The sequence below is a fragment of the Danaus plexippus genome, chromosome 23 (assembly GCF_018135715.1).
Source record: "Danaus plexippus chromosome 23, MEX_DaPlex, whole genome shotgun sequence".
In the NCBI taxonomy this organism is placed as follows: domain Eukaryota; kingdom Metazoa; phylum Arthropoda; class Insecta; order Lepidoptera; family Nymphalidae; genus Danaus; species Danaus plexippus.
In genome coordinates, this window is record NC_083551.1 from 1,137,610 (window position 1) to 1,153,603 (window position 15,994).

General features: G+C 30.0%; 2 protein-coding genes across 3 annotated transcripts in view; one reads left to right on the top strand and one right to left on the bottom strand.

Moving 5' to 3' along the window:
• Window positions 1–7,050, top strand: part of LOC116774664 (ABC transporter G family member 20) — a 31,766-nt gene extending 24,716 nt beyond the window's left edge. The window contains exons 6-16 of the mRNA XM_032667370.2: window positions 251–392; window positions 1,348–1,448; window positions 1,773–1,876; window positions 2,594–2,715; window positions 3,084–3,208; window positions 3,791–3,965; window positions 4,084–4,187; window positions 4,513–4,595; window positions 5,158–5,311; window positions 5,739–5,937; window positions 6,420–7,050. Coding sequence (XP_032523261.1) covers window positions 251–392; window positions 1,348–1,448; window positions 1,773–1,876; window positions 2,594–2,715; window positions 3,084–3,208; window positions 3,791–3,965; window positions 4,084–4,187; window positions 4,513–4,595; window positions 5,158–5,311; window positions 5,739–5,937; window positions 6,420–6,634 — 1,524 coding nt within the window. The 3' untranslated portion in view covers window positions 6,635–7,050. The remainder of the gene's footprint in view (window positions 1–250; window positions 393–1,347; window positions 1,449–1,772; window positions 1,877–2,593; window positions 2,716–3,083; window positions 3,209–3,790; window positions 3,966–4,083; window positions 4,188–4,512; window positions 4,596–5,157; window positions 5,312–5,738; window positions 5,938–6,419) is intronic.
• Window positions 5,635–15,994, bottom strand: LOC116774665 (facilitated trehalose transporter Tret1-like). 2 transcript variants are annotated; one of them, XM_032667371.2, is made up of 7 exons: window positions 15,800–15,994; window positions 9,806–9,961; window positions 8,960–9,162; window positions 8,419–8,605; window positions 7,878–8,260; window positions 7,674–7,788; window positions 5,635–7,593 (listed from the first exon to the last, which is right to left on the bottom strand). In XM_032667371.2, exons 1-7 carry the CDS (start codon window positions 15,852–15,854, stop codon window positions 7,268–7,270), a joined length of 1,425 nt encoding a protein of 474 aa, XP_032523262.2. In that variant the 5' UTR covers window positions 15,855–15,994; the 3' UTR covers window positions 5,635–7,267. The 2 variants fall into 2 exon arrangements, with proteins under 2 accessions (XP_032523262.2, XP_061380037.1); XM_061524053.1 differs by lacking the exon at window positions 15,800–15,994 and adding an exon at window positions 11,970–12,073.

Below are 15,994 nucleotides of genomic sequence, written 5' to 3' on the forward strand. Positions count from 1 at the left end.
AAACTGCAAAATAAAAGATTTTCTGATTGCACAACGAATAAATATTTTTATTTATGTAAATAATTAGCATGGATATAAATAATAACTCATATTAATGAGTATTAAGTTATTTTTTTATTATTTTTCAAAATAATATTAATGGAAAGTCAAAATGAGCAAGAGACATTATTGTGCAAGACATATTAGAAAATGTAGAAAATGATTGAAAAAATATTGAATTTAATTTTAATATTCTACTTTGATATTTTAGATTGGTCTTCTCAGAGACGGTCAGCTATTAGACGAAGATTCTCCCGAGGAGATCCTCCGAAGATACAATTGCAATAACCTTGAAGATGCCTTCCTTAAGATGGCGATGCGACAAACTGAAATGAAACACCGAAGACGACCTAGTAAGTCATTTTAAATTATCAGTGTTAACACCACTTAATATTCACAATACTAATAGATTCCTACTAAGCAAATTTTCATTTCATTTTCCTACATAATTGTTTAATCAAGATCTTATTTGGTGCCTGTGACTTTTTCTCATTAAAACAAAAACAGGAAGTACTCTATTCATTATAAAAATCTTTGATGGTTATTTTACTTATTTATTTAACAATGCCATTATAAATTCTGACAAAAAATATTCCACACACATTTTAATGACTTTCAAACTTCACATTGCTATAATCTTATAGTCGTGGTGACCTGGAGGTTAAAGGCTCGCCTCTCATACGGGTTCGAAACTTGGCAAGTAGCAATGTGATCTTTTCCGAGTCATATGTATTTTCTAAGAGGATTTAAACACCACTGACGGATGGTGAAGGAAAACATCGTGTGGAAACCTGGTCTTATAATTTAAAATTGTAAGCTTGAAATCGCCAACCCATCTTGAGCAAGCGTGGTGATTAATGCACTAACCTCTCCATGTGAGAAGAGGCCTTTACTCAGCAGTGGGTTCCGATAGGCTGATGATGATGATGATCTTATAAAAAATATTAACAGTTTTTACCAGTCGTGTTTAATTTCGTAATAGACTATAAGTAAAGTAAGGAGAAAAAATATGTTATTGTAACAACCGAGAGATTGCGTGTATTGCTTATAAAACAATAAGAAAAAAATATATAATTGTTGTTTCTCGTGAGCTCCTTCGTAACTGTAATTAATTATTAAACAGCAACAATATCTTATTACAATATTCATGACATTCAATAGAATATTCTGCAATGACAAATAAATGTTAAAAATATGTTCAAACTTTAAAAAACTTCATATGTGTGTTCATGACTATAATTTTTATATACACATTAAACTTTCAAACTTATGTTTGTTATATATTGACGTGAATGTTTGTAATTCCAGCTCTCACAGCTTCTCCAGATGTTATACCTGAGAGCAGCATAGTTAATGACAGTCGATACCAATCAAGAGAAGAGTTTAATGTAGTAACTAGTAGCACCGACGTAAGTTAGATCAAAAACTTATTTTACGATACAGAATAATTGAATAATTATAAAATCAGATTTAGATAAGCCCAGGCTCTCCTCGAAGATATGAACAAATAAAATAAAATAAAATATTTTTTATAATATTCCTATTTATATAATTAGCAGGTTAACTGGTTGTCAAAAAAATTAACTTCACTTACTTGGATTATTCATATGATGATGATGATCATATGATGACGTTTGTTGTGAAATAGTTTTGAAATGGTCTTAGGTTAACAAAGCTGTATTAAGTTAGTTGTTAAAGTCTGTAAAACTAAATCTGGTTCTCTTATATCTCAGGCTCTAACTAAAAAACAGAAGCCACAGCACATTCCGAGCAATTCAAAAGGCAGATACAAAGCAGTGTTTATTAAAAGTATACAACAGTTTTCCAGGCATCCTGGGTAAGACAAAAGACATGAACCATTACATACTTATGTGAAGTTGGGAAATTTATGATAAGAATAATTTAAACAGGTATAGTTTGTCTATATATATGTCGCTAACGGATAGTCTTTGATTTCTTGTTATACCACTCTTTAACATTTAATTCATAACACGTATCATTGGACGTCTTCCGACAACTGATTTGGCTGGTGACGTGACGGAATTAAATTAGTGACATACGTCGGAAATCTTCCTTATTAATTTGTATTAATATTATAATCGTCGTATTTCAGGTCTCTTTTAGAATTAACGAATTTATCTGATCTGCTACATATTGTTTTTCTTTAATTTAAATCATTCGGTTACTAAGTGTTCATCGTGTTTATATAAAAAAACACTCTCAGTCAATTAGTTTCTAAGACTAGCATTAATATATTCTCGTTAACATAAGTACTTCTAACTATATTGCTTATTTAATCTACCTACTGTATCCAACAATATTCATTGAAGGTGTTTGCAATATACCTGCTAAACAAACTGGTTCGGGAAAACGCGTTCAGTTATGCAAATATGTTATGGTTTGAAAACATAGTAACAAGGAAAGATTTAATATTATCTTTCATATTAGAATATAAAAAATAAAATTTATGATTCAACAAGAATTTTGTATGTACAATTTGTTATTAGTTCACATAGAAAATCACATTTGTAAAGATTTTCATTTATTCCACCAGGGGACTAATATTCTCGGTGCTATTCCCCATCATCCAAGTAGTCGCATTCTTCCTCGCCGTGGGTCATGACCCTCGTGATCTACACGTTGCTGTCGTCAATTACGAAGCTGCTACGTCACCATGTAAGCACAGTCACCCTTGAAATAAAGGTGTATTCGCTCATTTTCTACGAGCTGTTCAATAAAGAGCAACACCAAAAAGCAAATAATGGTATCTACATTATTTTTCTTTAAGGCCTCCCGAGCGCTTAACAAAGTTTTATCAAATTGATAAGGGATTACTGAGAAAAGAAACATACACACATACATTTTTACTTATACATGCTGTAATACACTGGTCCATTATTAATATTTTTGAAAAAAAAAATAATCTAAAATTATTAAATATCTGATTAAGTTTCGTAAAAATAATTTTCCTGAGTATGACCCGTTTGTACTTGAATAATTAGTTAGCATTTTTTTTATAATTTTATTCTGTTTTACATTTCCAGTGGGTATAGATGTGTGTAAGAATGGAAGTCTAACAACTGTGATACAGAGGGAGGACGAGACATGCGAACAATATATGCTGAGCTGCTGGTTTCTGGAGGAAATGGAAAAACGAAAATTGTATCCTGTAAGTGGCTAGCGGACAAACTTTTATATAACAATCGATTTTAATATATGCTCAGTTTCAGGATACGTATGTAAAAAATGTGATGTTTTCTTTAAAATGTTTGTCGATATTAGAAGTATGCTATTAATATCCAATGTATTACGAAAACAAATTAAGGATCTAACAAAATCCTACCGTTTTATCGTTGTCACCGTTACTTTAGCACGGCGTTTAAAATTTATTTCTTCAAAGTTATTCTTATCAAATTGTTCATTTCACTAAAATAACTTTAAAAACATTTCTTTTCTAAAGAAGGCTATTCCTATAAATGTTTGCTTTGATTAGTATAAATATTTATTAATAGTGTCTAATTATTTGATAAATAAATTCATTAAATCTTCCTTAAATTAAATTTGTTAATAAACAGTCTAAGTAAAATAATTCTGGATACTTTATAATACATATATCATATACGCAATAATATCAAAATTATGTTTTGTTATATGATAATGTGTTTTATTTAATTTAAAAATTCATGTTTATAATAATATAATCTATTATCACCATAATTATTCATAACTAATGCCTTCGTAATTGCCCCAGACGACATATAACTCGACCGAAGAAGCAAAACAAGCTGTAGCAACTCGCAAGCTATATGGAGCGATCCGTTTCCCTTCCAACTTCAGCTTAGCGCTTGGGATACGAGCTGCTGAAGGTTTCGTGGGAGACAGCATCCTCAACGACAGTACTATCAGCGTTTGGCTGGATATGACCGGTATATTTATTTGTTACTTAAATACCATAACAGTTTATATTGTAAAAGTCATAACAAATGTTTAGTTTCTTACAACTTTTCATTTAGTTGTGACTATCACATCGGTTTTATTTTTCAGACCATCAAATATCACACTTTATAAAGATGCAACTTCACAAAGCTTACGAACACTTCGCTCGTCGTACCATGGCTGCTTGCGGAAAGAATGAAGACCTCGTGCAGGTAAATGTTAATACAAGATAAATGCTAAATATTTAGGTTGTGATAATTGGTAGACTATAACTTGTAGCATGTGTTTGATTGGTCTTAAACAAGAGAAATATTGTTTTTTCACAATAGTTTTATTAACTTTATTGTATAGAGCTATTAATGACATTAAAAAATTCTAGTTACACATACGGTTTCTTGCATACGTTTTGGTCTTGAGTGGTTAATTTAATAGCCCCTTTCATAAATTTTAAGTATAAAAGGGAGAGAAAAAGTAATTTGCTAGCCGTATTTCTAGACTTCATATTTAAAAATGTCGAACATTTTCATAACACATCAGATTCCGGTGAGATTTGAAGAACCCATTTACGGATCGATGAATACTGAGGTCGTTGCTTACATGGCTCCGGGGGTAATGGTCACGTAAGTAATCAATTATATTGCTTATAAAATCGTCTAAAATATATTTTTTTTATAAAACGCGATGAAATATCGTTGTTGGGATTCACTTAATTTTATAAAATTAAACAAAGTGGATTCCTTATCTTAATGTCAAAGTGATATTATCTGGATGAAAGACATTTCAGTCGTTTTAAACAAATAGAAAAGATCTTCCTATTAATATTACCAATGAACTATATTTCTATGAAATTAACTTAATTATTTAGTCATCGTAACACCAGAAGGACCGCAGTTATAATTATACTGATTAGCACATTTAGCAACAACTGTTTACCCTGTAGATGAGGGAAACATGTTGTTAAATAACACATGTAAATTATATATGTTATGGCAAATCTATATAAATCGATTTTTCTAACTGCTCCAAAAGAAACATGTATTTTTTATAACATGTAATCTACGTGCATATGTATTTTTTTTATAGAATAATATATATATATATATTTTTAATTTTCGAGGGAATTATTACAGCAATTAAATAAGTATATCGTTTCCAAATTCTAAATCTATTTATTATTATTAGTATAATCTTCTTTCTGGCTGCGATAATTACGTCGACTCTTATGATCTCCGACCGTCTTGAGGGTGTGTGGGAGCGAAGCGCGGTTGCCGGAGTCCGACCCAAGGAGATGTTGCATGTTCATATTACTTTACAGAGCATGGTCATTCTTGTACAGGTGGGTTCGGTTCTGATGTATTCTTGTTTATAGGAGGACTTGCTGTTAGTTAATTTGTACTAATCGTCCAATCAAGATTTTCACTTATATATCCTTTGAAAATTATTTTTTCCTTAAACAGTTGAATTTAAATTAGACGGTTGTACCACGTTCAGTTTATTTGGATATGTCCCAAATCAATTATTAGCTCTTTTCGATGTAAAAAATTATATTTTTTTATAAAAAAAGTCTCTGAACTTAAATCTGAGTTTTCCTTTCTTAGGAAAAATTAAAGAATCCTTATATTAAATATTTAACACTAGTTTTACTGCAAGTAAAAAACATTGAAACTTCTACATACTTTAATATTTACAATCAACATTAATACCAGTTAAACTTGTTCCTAAGTATCAAACAATAACTAAATCCATCTTAAATTATTTCACAGACATTCGAGATGATGATTGTAGCGTTTATGGGCTACAAGTTGCCATTTAACGGCTCCTTATGGACGTGTGGCGCGCTGCTTTTCCTCCAGGGCCTCGGAGGAATGTGCTATGGCTTCCTTTTGTCTGTATTATGTTCCAGCTTTACTGTCTCTTTCTTTATAGCAACCGGCAGCTTCTATCCAATGATATTGCTCTGTGGTAAGTACTTAATAAATCAATAAAAAATATGGAGACCGTTTCTTATTTCAACAATTTGAATGGTAATAAATGATAGTGAGAAGAACAAAAATTTAATTTATTTCTGTTGTTTTTGTTCAAAGTTATTGTTGTTAAAAGATATAAGTTCAAGGTTTCTTGAAAATAGTAGAAGACATAAATAGTATGATATTTTGTTGATTATTTCGAATGATTATTAATATGTCACCTATTCAAAATGTATTTTAGTTTGTTTAATGGTTTGTAAACTATATTCTACAGTGAATTCTAATTTTTTAATAGATTTTTGTATTGTATAACGGAGTTTGAACGAGGAAAGACTGGGTGTTAATATGAAATATAATAAAATATGTAGCAAACTTAAAATATGATGTCGAAAAATCTAGATAAATGTTATTCATAGATATTTAATATTGTATATTTGTCGAATATAAAATTCTAAAGAACATTTTTATATTTTCAAGGTATTCTCTGGCCTCTGGAGGGTATGCCAGAAGCACTACGACTCTTCTCTTTGGCGCTGCCCTTCACTCTACCTTCAATATCGTTACGAGATATGATGGAGAAAGGTTCATCCATCACCAGCCCAAGCGTTTACACCGGATTTTTGATAACTTTAGGGTGGATTTTCGGTACTCTAGCGTTATGTTTCCTGAGACTAAGGTTTCGAAAGACTTAATATGTAATATTTTAGTTGTGATTTTTTAATGTTTATATATTACATAAGATCAAACGTTTGTGTGCCTTACGTTCTTTCGACTTAAGGCTAACAATTTGAACTTTCTTTTCTGTGAACTTTTGTGATTACATAAACTCAAACTCAGCAACTCAAACATTGAAAGTGTAATATTTATTTACTTTGACATTTTCAACAATAGATTATGGCACAAACTTGTCCGGTGATATTTAGGTATAACTATGAGCTCGAGGCTCACGGGTAGCTGTAAATAGCTTGATTAGCGTAATCTGATAGAAAAAAAAATATGCTTAAGATAAATTATAATGTATTGGCTGTCGTGAGATCAAAGTTTGATTTTCCATTTAGTTTTAATTGTTTATACATGTTTTGTAAAATAAAGGTGCAGTTTATAAATACTTTATGTTTTCATCCACCCAAAACTTATCTTGTCCTTTTATGGGATTTAATAAAACAGTTCGAATGTTTTTTCTCTATTATATAAAATAGATTTAGTCAAATCTTTGATATATCACATCTTGTCTCAATAAAACATATACATAGTATATGTATAATTGGAAAAAGACAATGGTGTTGGAACATAGGCTTATTGCCTTTTATCATTACATCATTATACTATAAATTAACTTCAGAAATTTGTTTTTCTTTATCACATCCATCTTTTAGATTGACACTGCCTTGTAATTCTGTTTGAATTTCTTGGAAAGTCTTTCCTTTAGTTTCTGGCAGAAAGATGGCTATTAGAGATCCGATGACCACACACATGGCTGAGAAGAAAAAGTAGGTAGCAGCTGCTCCTGCCACTAAGGTTACTATCGGGAAGTATTTTGTTGTAAGGAATATCACCAGTGTTCCCATTATTAGACTTAAAGACACACCGAAAGCTCGGCTTTGGCTGTCAAATAATTCAGCCATAACCAGCCAGATCAATGATCCGATACCTTAAAGAAATTATATGATCAATATTGAATATTTTTATAAATATCTGTACGTAAAAATCAAGACTAGCATGTAAACTTACCGGAACTATAGAAAAAAATTACAAGTATTAATGATATAAGAGGTATATAGTTCATAAATCCGGAAACAACGAAACCATCTGATTCACTGACTTTAAAGAAAGTTCCAAGACCAACCTGCAAAGAAAACAATAGAGATAATAATATTCAAAAAACGTAAAGTAAATAAATAAATACTCATCCCGTCCTTCATAACGAATACTCACCAATCCCAAAAAGATTCCTGATAATGAGGCAAGAAGAATTGTTCGTCTGCCAAATTTATTGGAAACCAAAGTAGCGCAAAGAGCAGCAAATATTTGAATACAGCCAATAACAACTGAAGCTATATCCGATCTCAGCTTAGTCCGAGTGGATTCAATAATTGTTTGCAAATAGAAGGACACGGCATTGAAACCCGTTAAATTTGAACCAACACATAATAAAATACTCAAGGAGAGAGATTTTAGAAATACTTTATTTTTTAGTAACGCTATCCTATCCACTGTTTTTTCTTGGCTCCATAACTTGTAGTCTTCAATTTCATTTTTAATTAATGTGTCAGATTCCCGGAGAAAGATTAAAATCTTTTTAGCTTCTTCTTCACGCCCTAAAAAATAGTTTTATAAATGTAGTCGTGCAAAATGTGTTCCGAGTTACTTGTTAGCCACTGCTGTTAGGAAGAACAAACTGATACTGTATTTTAAAATCACTTCAGGCTTCTGAAAAATAAACAAAAATACATAACGACAATTCATAAACAGGTACCTTTTGAATATAAATAATACGGACTATCCGGGAGAAACAAAATTGGCACATTAGTCACTGCGATCACTGTGGCGATAAATATATTGAGTGCCTTATATGATACAAACGGCCCGACAGACAAAGCAATAACTATTCCTAGACAGGAAAAAAGCTGCAATAGTGTGCCCAAAGAACCGCGATGTTCCTTCTGAAATAAAAAAAAATAGATATTTTCGTGAGTACACATTTAAAATGAAATTATGTTTTTCGGATGTGACTGCGTGACTACTACTGCAACCGTAATCATACACAGATGAGATGAAACTGTCCGTCTGTGACACGGTCTTGTTAAAAAATAATAAAATTGTGACTAAACTAAAATATCTGAAAGGCATAATTTAATTTTAATTTTTTTATGTGTATTATAATTATAATAATAAATAAATTTCAATTGCACTTATATATTAACTAATTTGTTGAAAACCTTAGTTCAAAATTGATCAATAGATAACAATAAAATTAAAAATAACAATAAAAATTAAACTCATATGTAAATACTTACAGATGCAATTTCTGAAGAATAAACTGGTACGAAGGCAAGTGTAAAGCAATCACAGAATATCCATATTGCTCTCGCTATTATCAAAGCCCAAACTTCAGTTATAAATATACAAGATATGGATGCACATAACTTAGGCAATGATACAAGTATGATGGAGTACTTCCGACCAATTTTGTCTAGTAGAATTCCTCCAAGGAAACTTGCTATAATATAATAAATTTATACTTTAATAAGATTAAATGTCCATAACACAATACGGTAGTTAACTGAGCAGCTACATTTACATATAAATTCTTTACATTCGTTAAGTCGCTATCTTTTTATTCAAGTCTCTCTAAATAATAATAAATTCTTTCAAATATTTAGTTATTCCATATCAGCACAACGTATACGAAAGCACTTTTTTCAAAGTAAAAAGTGTCCAGATCCCCAAGATTTGACGAATAACACCTGATCTGCAATAAATGCCTCTAGCAAAATTGTAGCCGAAACGCTGTTTGATCAACCAAAATTTTGTTATTTTTCTTTATTTTTGTCTTTTTATATGATTTTTCTTCAACTTTATTATCTACAGCCTAATGTAGTACAGAAATAACCAACATTTCAGTTTTAATAAAAACATTTCCGATGTGCCTTTTTACTAATTTCCAACAACAATTTTTAAACTTATATTGTAAATGTCATTTTGCCAATAAAAATTATTAAATGTTTCTTATTTTTATTTTCAAAACCAATGATCAATATTTCTGTCATTTTATTACTGTTGGGTGGTTAAAAAAAATAGTAAATAATTATAGATAAACTAATGAGACGCATAAATTGAAAAACGTAATAGACTGAACTCACTGGCAACGCCTAGCAAAAATCCTCCAGAAACAATCCATGAGCCTTCGTTTTCTGTGATTGGTCTAGCAAAAGGACTGTCTGTTCCATTTTGTAGTTTCACGATGACAGGTGACGGCCAAGATAGACTCATTCCCGTTGTTAGGACGCCGAGATTGACTAAAATTAATAATATTCTGTTAAAAAAATAATTATGCTCTAAATGAATATATTTTTATGTTACTTCACAATCAAACCACGATTTTTATTTAAAATAATTTATTTATTGAATTTATCTTATAAAAAATGCATGCATGCATAGAACAGATATTTGCTTGTATTAGCTTTGGATAGTCCTTTCCTACTATCAGTAGAGGGCACACAATAGATGCAAAAAAACATTGCTTACCCTACCCATACAACGACTAAACCTACATCGTTTAATTCTTACTTTCATACTTTTAATCATACATTACGAAATACGAATGTTAACAGACATTTAAAATATCATTTGATTCACGATTTGGTAAAATTGATAAAATTGCAATCTATGAACGTAAAAACTATTATTTTCGATCGGTCACAGCTAGCGTCTAGCGCCGCTTTCCAGCCAGAGAGGCCGCGGAGCGATGCATATGCACCTGGTAGTTGTGCATACGTATGGTATGGTAGTTGTAGTTGTGCGGAATTATGATAGTTATAATTAGCTAGCGGATTGTGGATACATTAATAAGTTATTTTGTTTTTCTTGTTTGTTGTTTACAAATAATAAAAATAAGAATGTTTGAAACTTCACTGGATATTCCGATTTAAATAAGTTTCATAAAGGGGCGACTAGCAGAACTTAGCGTTTTTTATCATACATATTCTGCTTACTCTACCACTAATCTCTGTGCACGCCCCTGCTCACTATTCTAAGCTATTCTGTTTTTTCTTAGAAAATTCTTTTATTTAATTCAGAAATCATAGGTACACGCAAACTGTTCTGATCCCTTTTTGTGTGCATGAGGAAGGAAAGACTTCAACTTTTTTAAATTTCGATTAACTTGCACGTAACTGTAATTTCAACCGTTAGTAGGTGGAAATGAGACCATAGATGCTGAACGCACTATCTCAGTGACAGTCTATACCTTTTAGAGTTAAACACATAAAAGTTGGCATTGGAAGAAAACAGACGCAGGCAAACTATTCCAAATATTTACTATTCTCTTGAGCAAGGAGAAAGCGTAAAGATTAATACAGATTTGAAGGTCTAGAACGAAGGTCGGCCTGGTGTATCTGATCATCCGATGATGAAAAGGAGATGCAGGAATAAAGCGTGTAATTCCTGAGCATATTCTCCAAAGTAAATCCTCAATTCTTGCTAGATTGTTTTTAACCAAGGTGTGGTAACTCAAAATCGTTTTTGCGAGTCTCTCAAGAAATCTGAAAAGAACTACGCAAAGTATTATAGACATGACATGACCTAATTTTTTAGAAACAAAAACTTTTCCCGGTATAAAGTCCTGCCACACAGTAGCTAAATCTTAGGCTTAGCCTCAATTTACCGCCAGAAGTTAAAGTTCGAGAATACCTCAATACCCAATAACTTAAGGTGGTCGGTGTATATTCCTAGAGTATATGCTGATAATTTATTCCTCCAATAAAATCTGGTTACGAAGCTATTCAATGATTTTCTTTATTGAACAAATATTTATTTAAAGTTTTTATAAAGTATTTTTTTTAATAAAATAATACTAGGTATTTCTTTTTATTCAAAAGTAATATAATAAAATATTATTTTAAATAATATTTTCCTAAGAAAAATTTATTTAATATAAAGAGTTATGAAACCTTTAAATATTTATTTGTTAAAAACATTTAATGTTTGTCATTTATTTATTTTAAATAAAATGCAAGCAAATATGTTCAAATATAGTTTTTTGAAAAAAAATAATCAAGAAATTTACTTATATATTTGTAAGATTATCTGTGCTCAATGTTTAGTACGACCTTTATATGAGTTACATTGATCTAACCGCCGTCAGTTTCAAAATATTCCATTCACAAACCATTGGTAAGAAATATCCTTGAGACTTGGTACTCTGTTTAAATTGACTATATGAACATTCTATATATTCTGTATCCCAAAGAACATATTTACTCTAATAGGATTTTTATTCATGTACTGAAAGTTTTGCTGACTTACATGATAGATATAATATATTTGGTTACGATCCATTATAGTTATGGTTATTAGATAAATATTAGGTCATAAAATTTAAATGCACAACTTTAATTTATGCACACACACACACACACACACACACACACACACACTATACAAATAAAAGTTGCAACTATTTAGTACAGTTAGTGTTAGTATGATCTCGCTTTATGTGAGTGTTTTGTACGATTAAAAACATATGTATGTAGTATATAAAAACGAATGATCAAACTGTACGTGACCACTGCAAGGACGAAAAATATATAGAAAAAAGTCTTATAATTCCTATGTTTGGCTTATATAAATAAAGAATATGAATTTTTTGTCCTGAAAAAGATTAAAGATTTTAGTACAATGTTATGTTGATGTTGTTATTACCGCGATTGCGATCGAGTAAAAATACGAAATATCTTATTATTATTGAAAGCTTGGGTCAAATAATGATCGTGAGTAAAAATTTTAAATGAAAGAATTTCCCTTCTTATCGAAGATTCAACTTTTTTTTGTTGTAGCTGAAATCTGTGACATTTTATCTCGTCTACCCGTGACCATGGTTGGCGAAACTTCGGGAAATGTGTAAAATAATTGAAGAAAAAATTAAAACCGTTTCGGAAAAATAAAATGAAGCCGTTTGACATACAGCTTTAATTAACACAGCCTATGTGACTGTAAGATAAAATTATATCTATATGTTCCTTATCTACACATAAGACAGTGAAAATCGACTGTATGTACATTAAATATTTTTCCAAAAAATTTATAGAAAGCAATTAAAGAAGGGTCATAGAAACCAAAAAAACAATTTTTGGAATTTTTGTTTGTCTGTCTGTCTGTCTGGTACGTTATAACTTCAAAACTACTCAACGGATTTGAACGCGGTTTCCACAGTTGGATTACATATAATTAAGAGCATTGTCAAAACTTTGTTTCGTCAAAATCGGTTAATGGAAAAAGAGGTTTGGTCAATTGAAAATTTACTTTAAGCACTGCTTCAAAACTTTTAAACACTACAACTTAATATTGATTAGTTATATATTAGTTAATAAGTTATATTAGTTACTAAAAAAATATGTTCTAATATTATAACTTATGAGAGGTAACAAAAATAACAAATGACGCAGTGCGCGCGGGCGCGGTTGAAGAGTTGAACACTGTGCTCGATAGATGGCGTTGATAAAATAAGTCATCAACCTAGATCGCGGTGTCAAGATTCTCCGTTGTGTAATGACTACCATGCGGTGCGGAATTCTTCGTTGTTTGTTGGTTGTGGTGTGTTTGTTGGTCATTTGTCATCATCTCTTTTCTGTATGTTATAATATTAAGTTATGCAAAAAGCGACTAACACGCGAGCGGAGCCGCGGGCAACAGCTAGTGTAGAATATATTGCACAGCTTTACAAAACTTGGTTAGAAACCATAAGAAGCAAAGGTCAAAGCCACGGTCAATCATAGAAATAATAAAAAATGTTTTTGGAAATCAATATTTTATGCCTTTTTTTCAACTCCAAGGCACTGACGCTATTCAAGCAATAGCAAAAGCGATGCTTTTAATAATGTAATAAAATTACTCAATAACAAGTGGAAACGAAAAAGATAAGAATAGTTTCTTATATTTAAGCCTCTTGACTAAGACAAACATAATTTTAACCTCAAGAAGATTAACATCTCTTTCTTCTATTGTATTACAAAGGATATGTTTTTAACAAAAGACAACATTTACCAAAATTCAAAATTTAATTAAATATCATAAATGTGTATTTAATTTGTTGGGTCAATTTATTTTTAAGATTAACACTAAAAGGAGGTAGTTTTGTTCTTTCTTTTAACATTTGTCACATAAACAATTTAGTTGCAAAAATCAATTTAATGCAGAAAAGGAATATGTTAACCGACCATACTTAAATTTATTATACTCCTTGGGGACCTTAACATATTTACCGATTATTTAATAATCTTTATAATCTAATCATAACTTTTAAATATATCCAATAAAGATAAAATTGTAAAATAAAAATATTTTTATATGTATATTATACATATTTTATAACTGAGCGGATTAGTTAGAATTAATTACGTTAACTACCCTCACTGAAATCTTATCGGAATATAGCTAATGGTAGCAACGAATAATTTAAGACATAAAAAAATAAAACGCTGAAAACTAGGCGAGAATTTAGAAATTTAGAAGCCAAATATACTATTAACATTATATTTTAAACTCTAAAAAAATTAAACATCTGTTAAGAAGGGGGTATTGAACTTACGTACATATGTTTGAAAATGATAATTTTATTATAAAGTTTACTTTTATAATAAAACGTTGTCAAATTATTGAACAAATATACTTATATATATCTACATAATTAAAACTCCTGAACGAATTATCAATTACGTATAAATTATATTTTCCAAGTCCGAACAAATGTTTTCAGTGTCAGTGACCTGTGAAAAAAAATTTGTTTTAAGGACTCATTTTTAATTAAGATAATTTTCCGATTTCTGGAAGATAGAGACAAAGCTTACAAGAGTATATATATAAATGAATTAATAAAAAAAGAAATGTATTTTGAAAATATAATGCGATAAAGAGTTAATTTTTTTTTTTTTTTTTTATTTCAAACTGACGGTGATTTGACTAACGATACTGACTACATCGAGTACACGCTGGGTTCCTATTAGCAGTGGGACAGTATAAAATTATTTGTCTAAAAAAATTTACATTACTTAATATATTTTCACCCACGATAAAGTTTTTGATGCATTTTATAATTTGAAATGTGTAAAGAGTGATAAACATGTAAATGTAATTTAAATTTTTTTACGAATAATTTATGTCTAGGATGTAAATTCATTTATTAAAAAAAATACAGAAATTACGTAATAAATTACTTCACCATTTTCAGTAATGGCCTGTCAACCCTTCTTCCAGACGCAGACGTATTTTAAAAACGCTGTTTAAATGACGTTGTAATATTATAATTATAGTTAATTTCTTTCGTAACTTACATAATAAGTATAACGTGATAATGTATTACTGGAAATAAATGATATTATGTCAATGACCTTTCAGAAAAAACAGTTATTGAATAATTTCTTTGTTCACTCAACACAATTACTGAACCGAATTACTATTAATGTAAAATTATTTGTCACCTGTTTGAATATAATTATTTGTATAAGACTTTGGCTTCTTAAAATAGACACGGAACAATTGATTAAAAAAAAAAATATTTTTGCTTTTATATGAATGTTTCTATTTTTGTTTCAAAAATCACATGAATCTATTTACTACTATTATAGTTACATTATAGTTGTGTACAATTTGCAAGGAAAAACCAGGCTTTAAACGCTTTGCCCGTAAACTCTAAAAGTATCAAAAAATACTTATAGTTATTATCAAACACTACTAAAATAATTAGTAACAAATTAGGATGTTAGTAAAATAAGTAAGAAGAAGTCTTAAAGGCCGTAATAAAAAATTCCATAACGAAAGACAAAAGTTACAACTATCAAAATGGATAGGATGGTATAAATGGTTCCACAATACATTAACAATTGAGGATGGAAATGGTTTACTACTGTTAAAGTGTTAACAATAGTAGGGGTTCCGAAGTAAAAATATTATATTCTATTGAGACCGAACTCAGCTTGTTAAACGCGAGTTGATAATGAGTAATATAAAAATTATTTCTCACAGAAATATAATTACGTTAATAGGTACTATTGTCATAATACATGTTATGCAACTAATATTAATATCTGACATAATTATGTACGGAGTTTTCCTTTTGAATATATAAAAAATATATTTACCAATCACAACGGCGACGTATTGACGGATAATACATTGCGAAATATTCAACTTCATTCTGTTTTTTGTTCAAATATAAAACCTCACAGATTAACTTTGCGATGGTCAAAAAAACACTTGATTTATTTATTTTATATTCAGCTAAAAAGAGACGCACAAGTTACTTCATTGAAGATATCCAACGAATGTCATGCTTT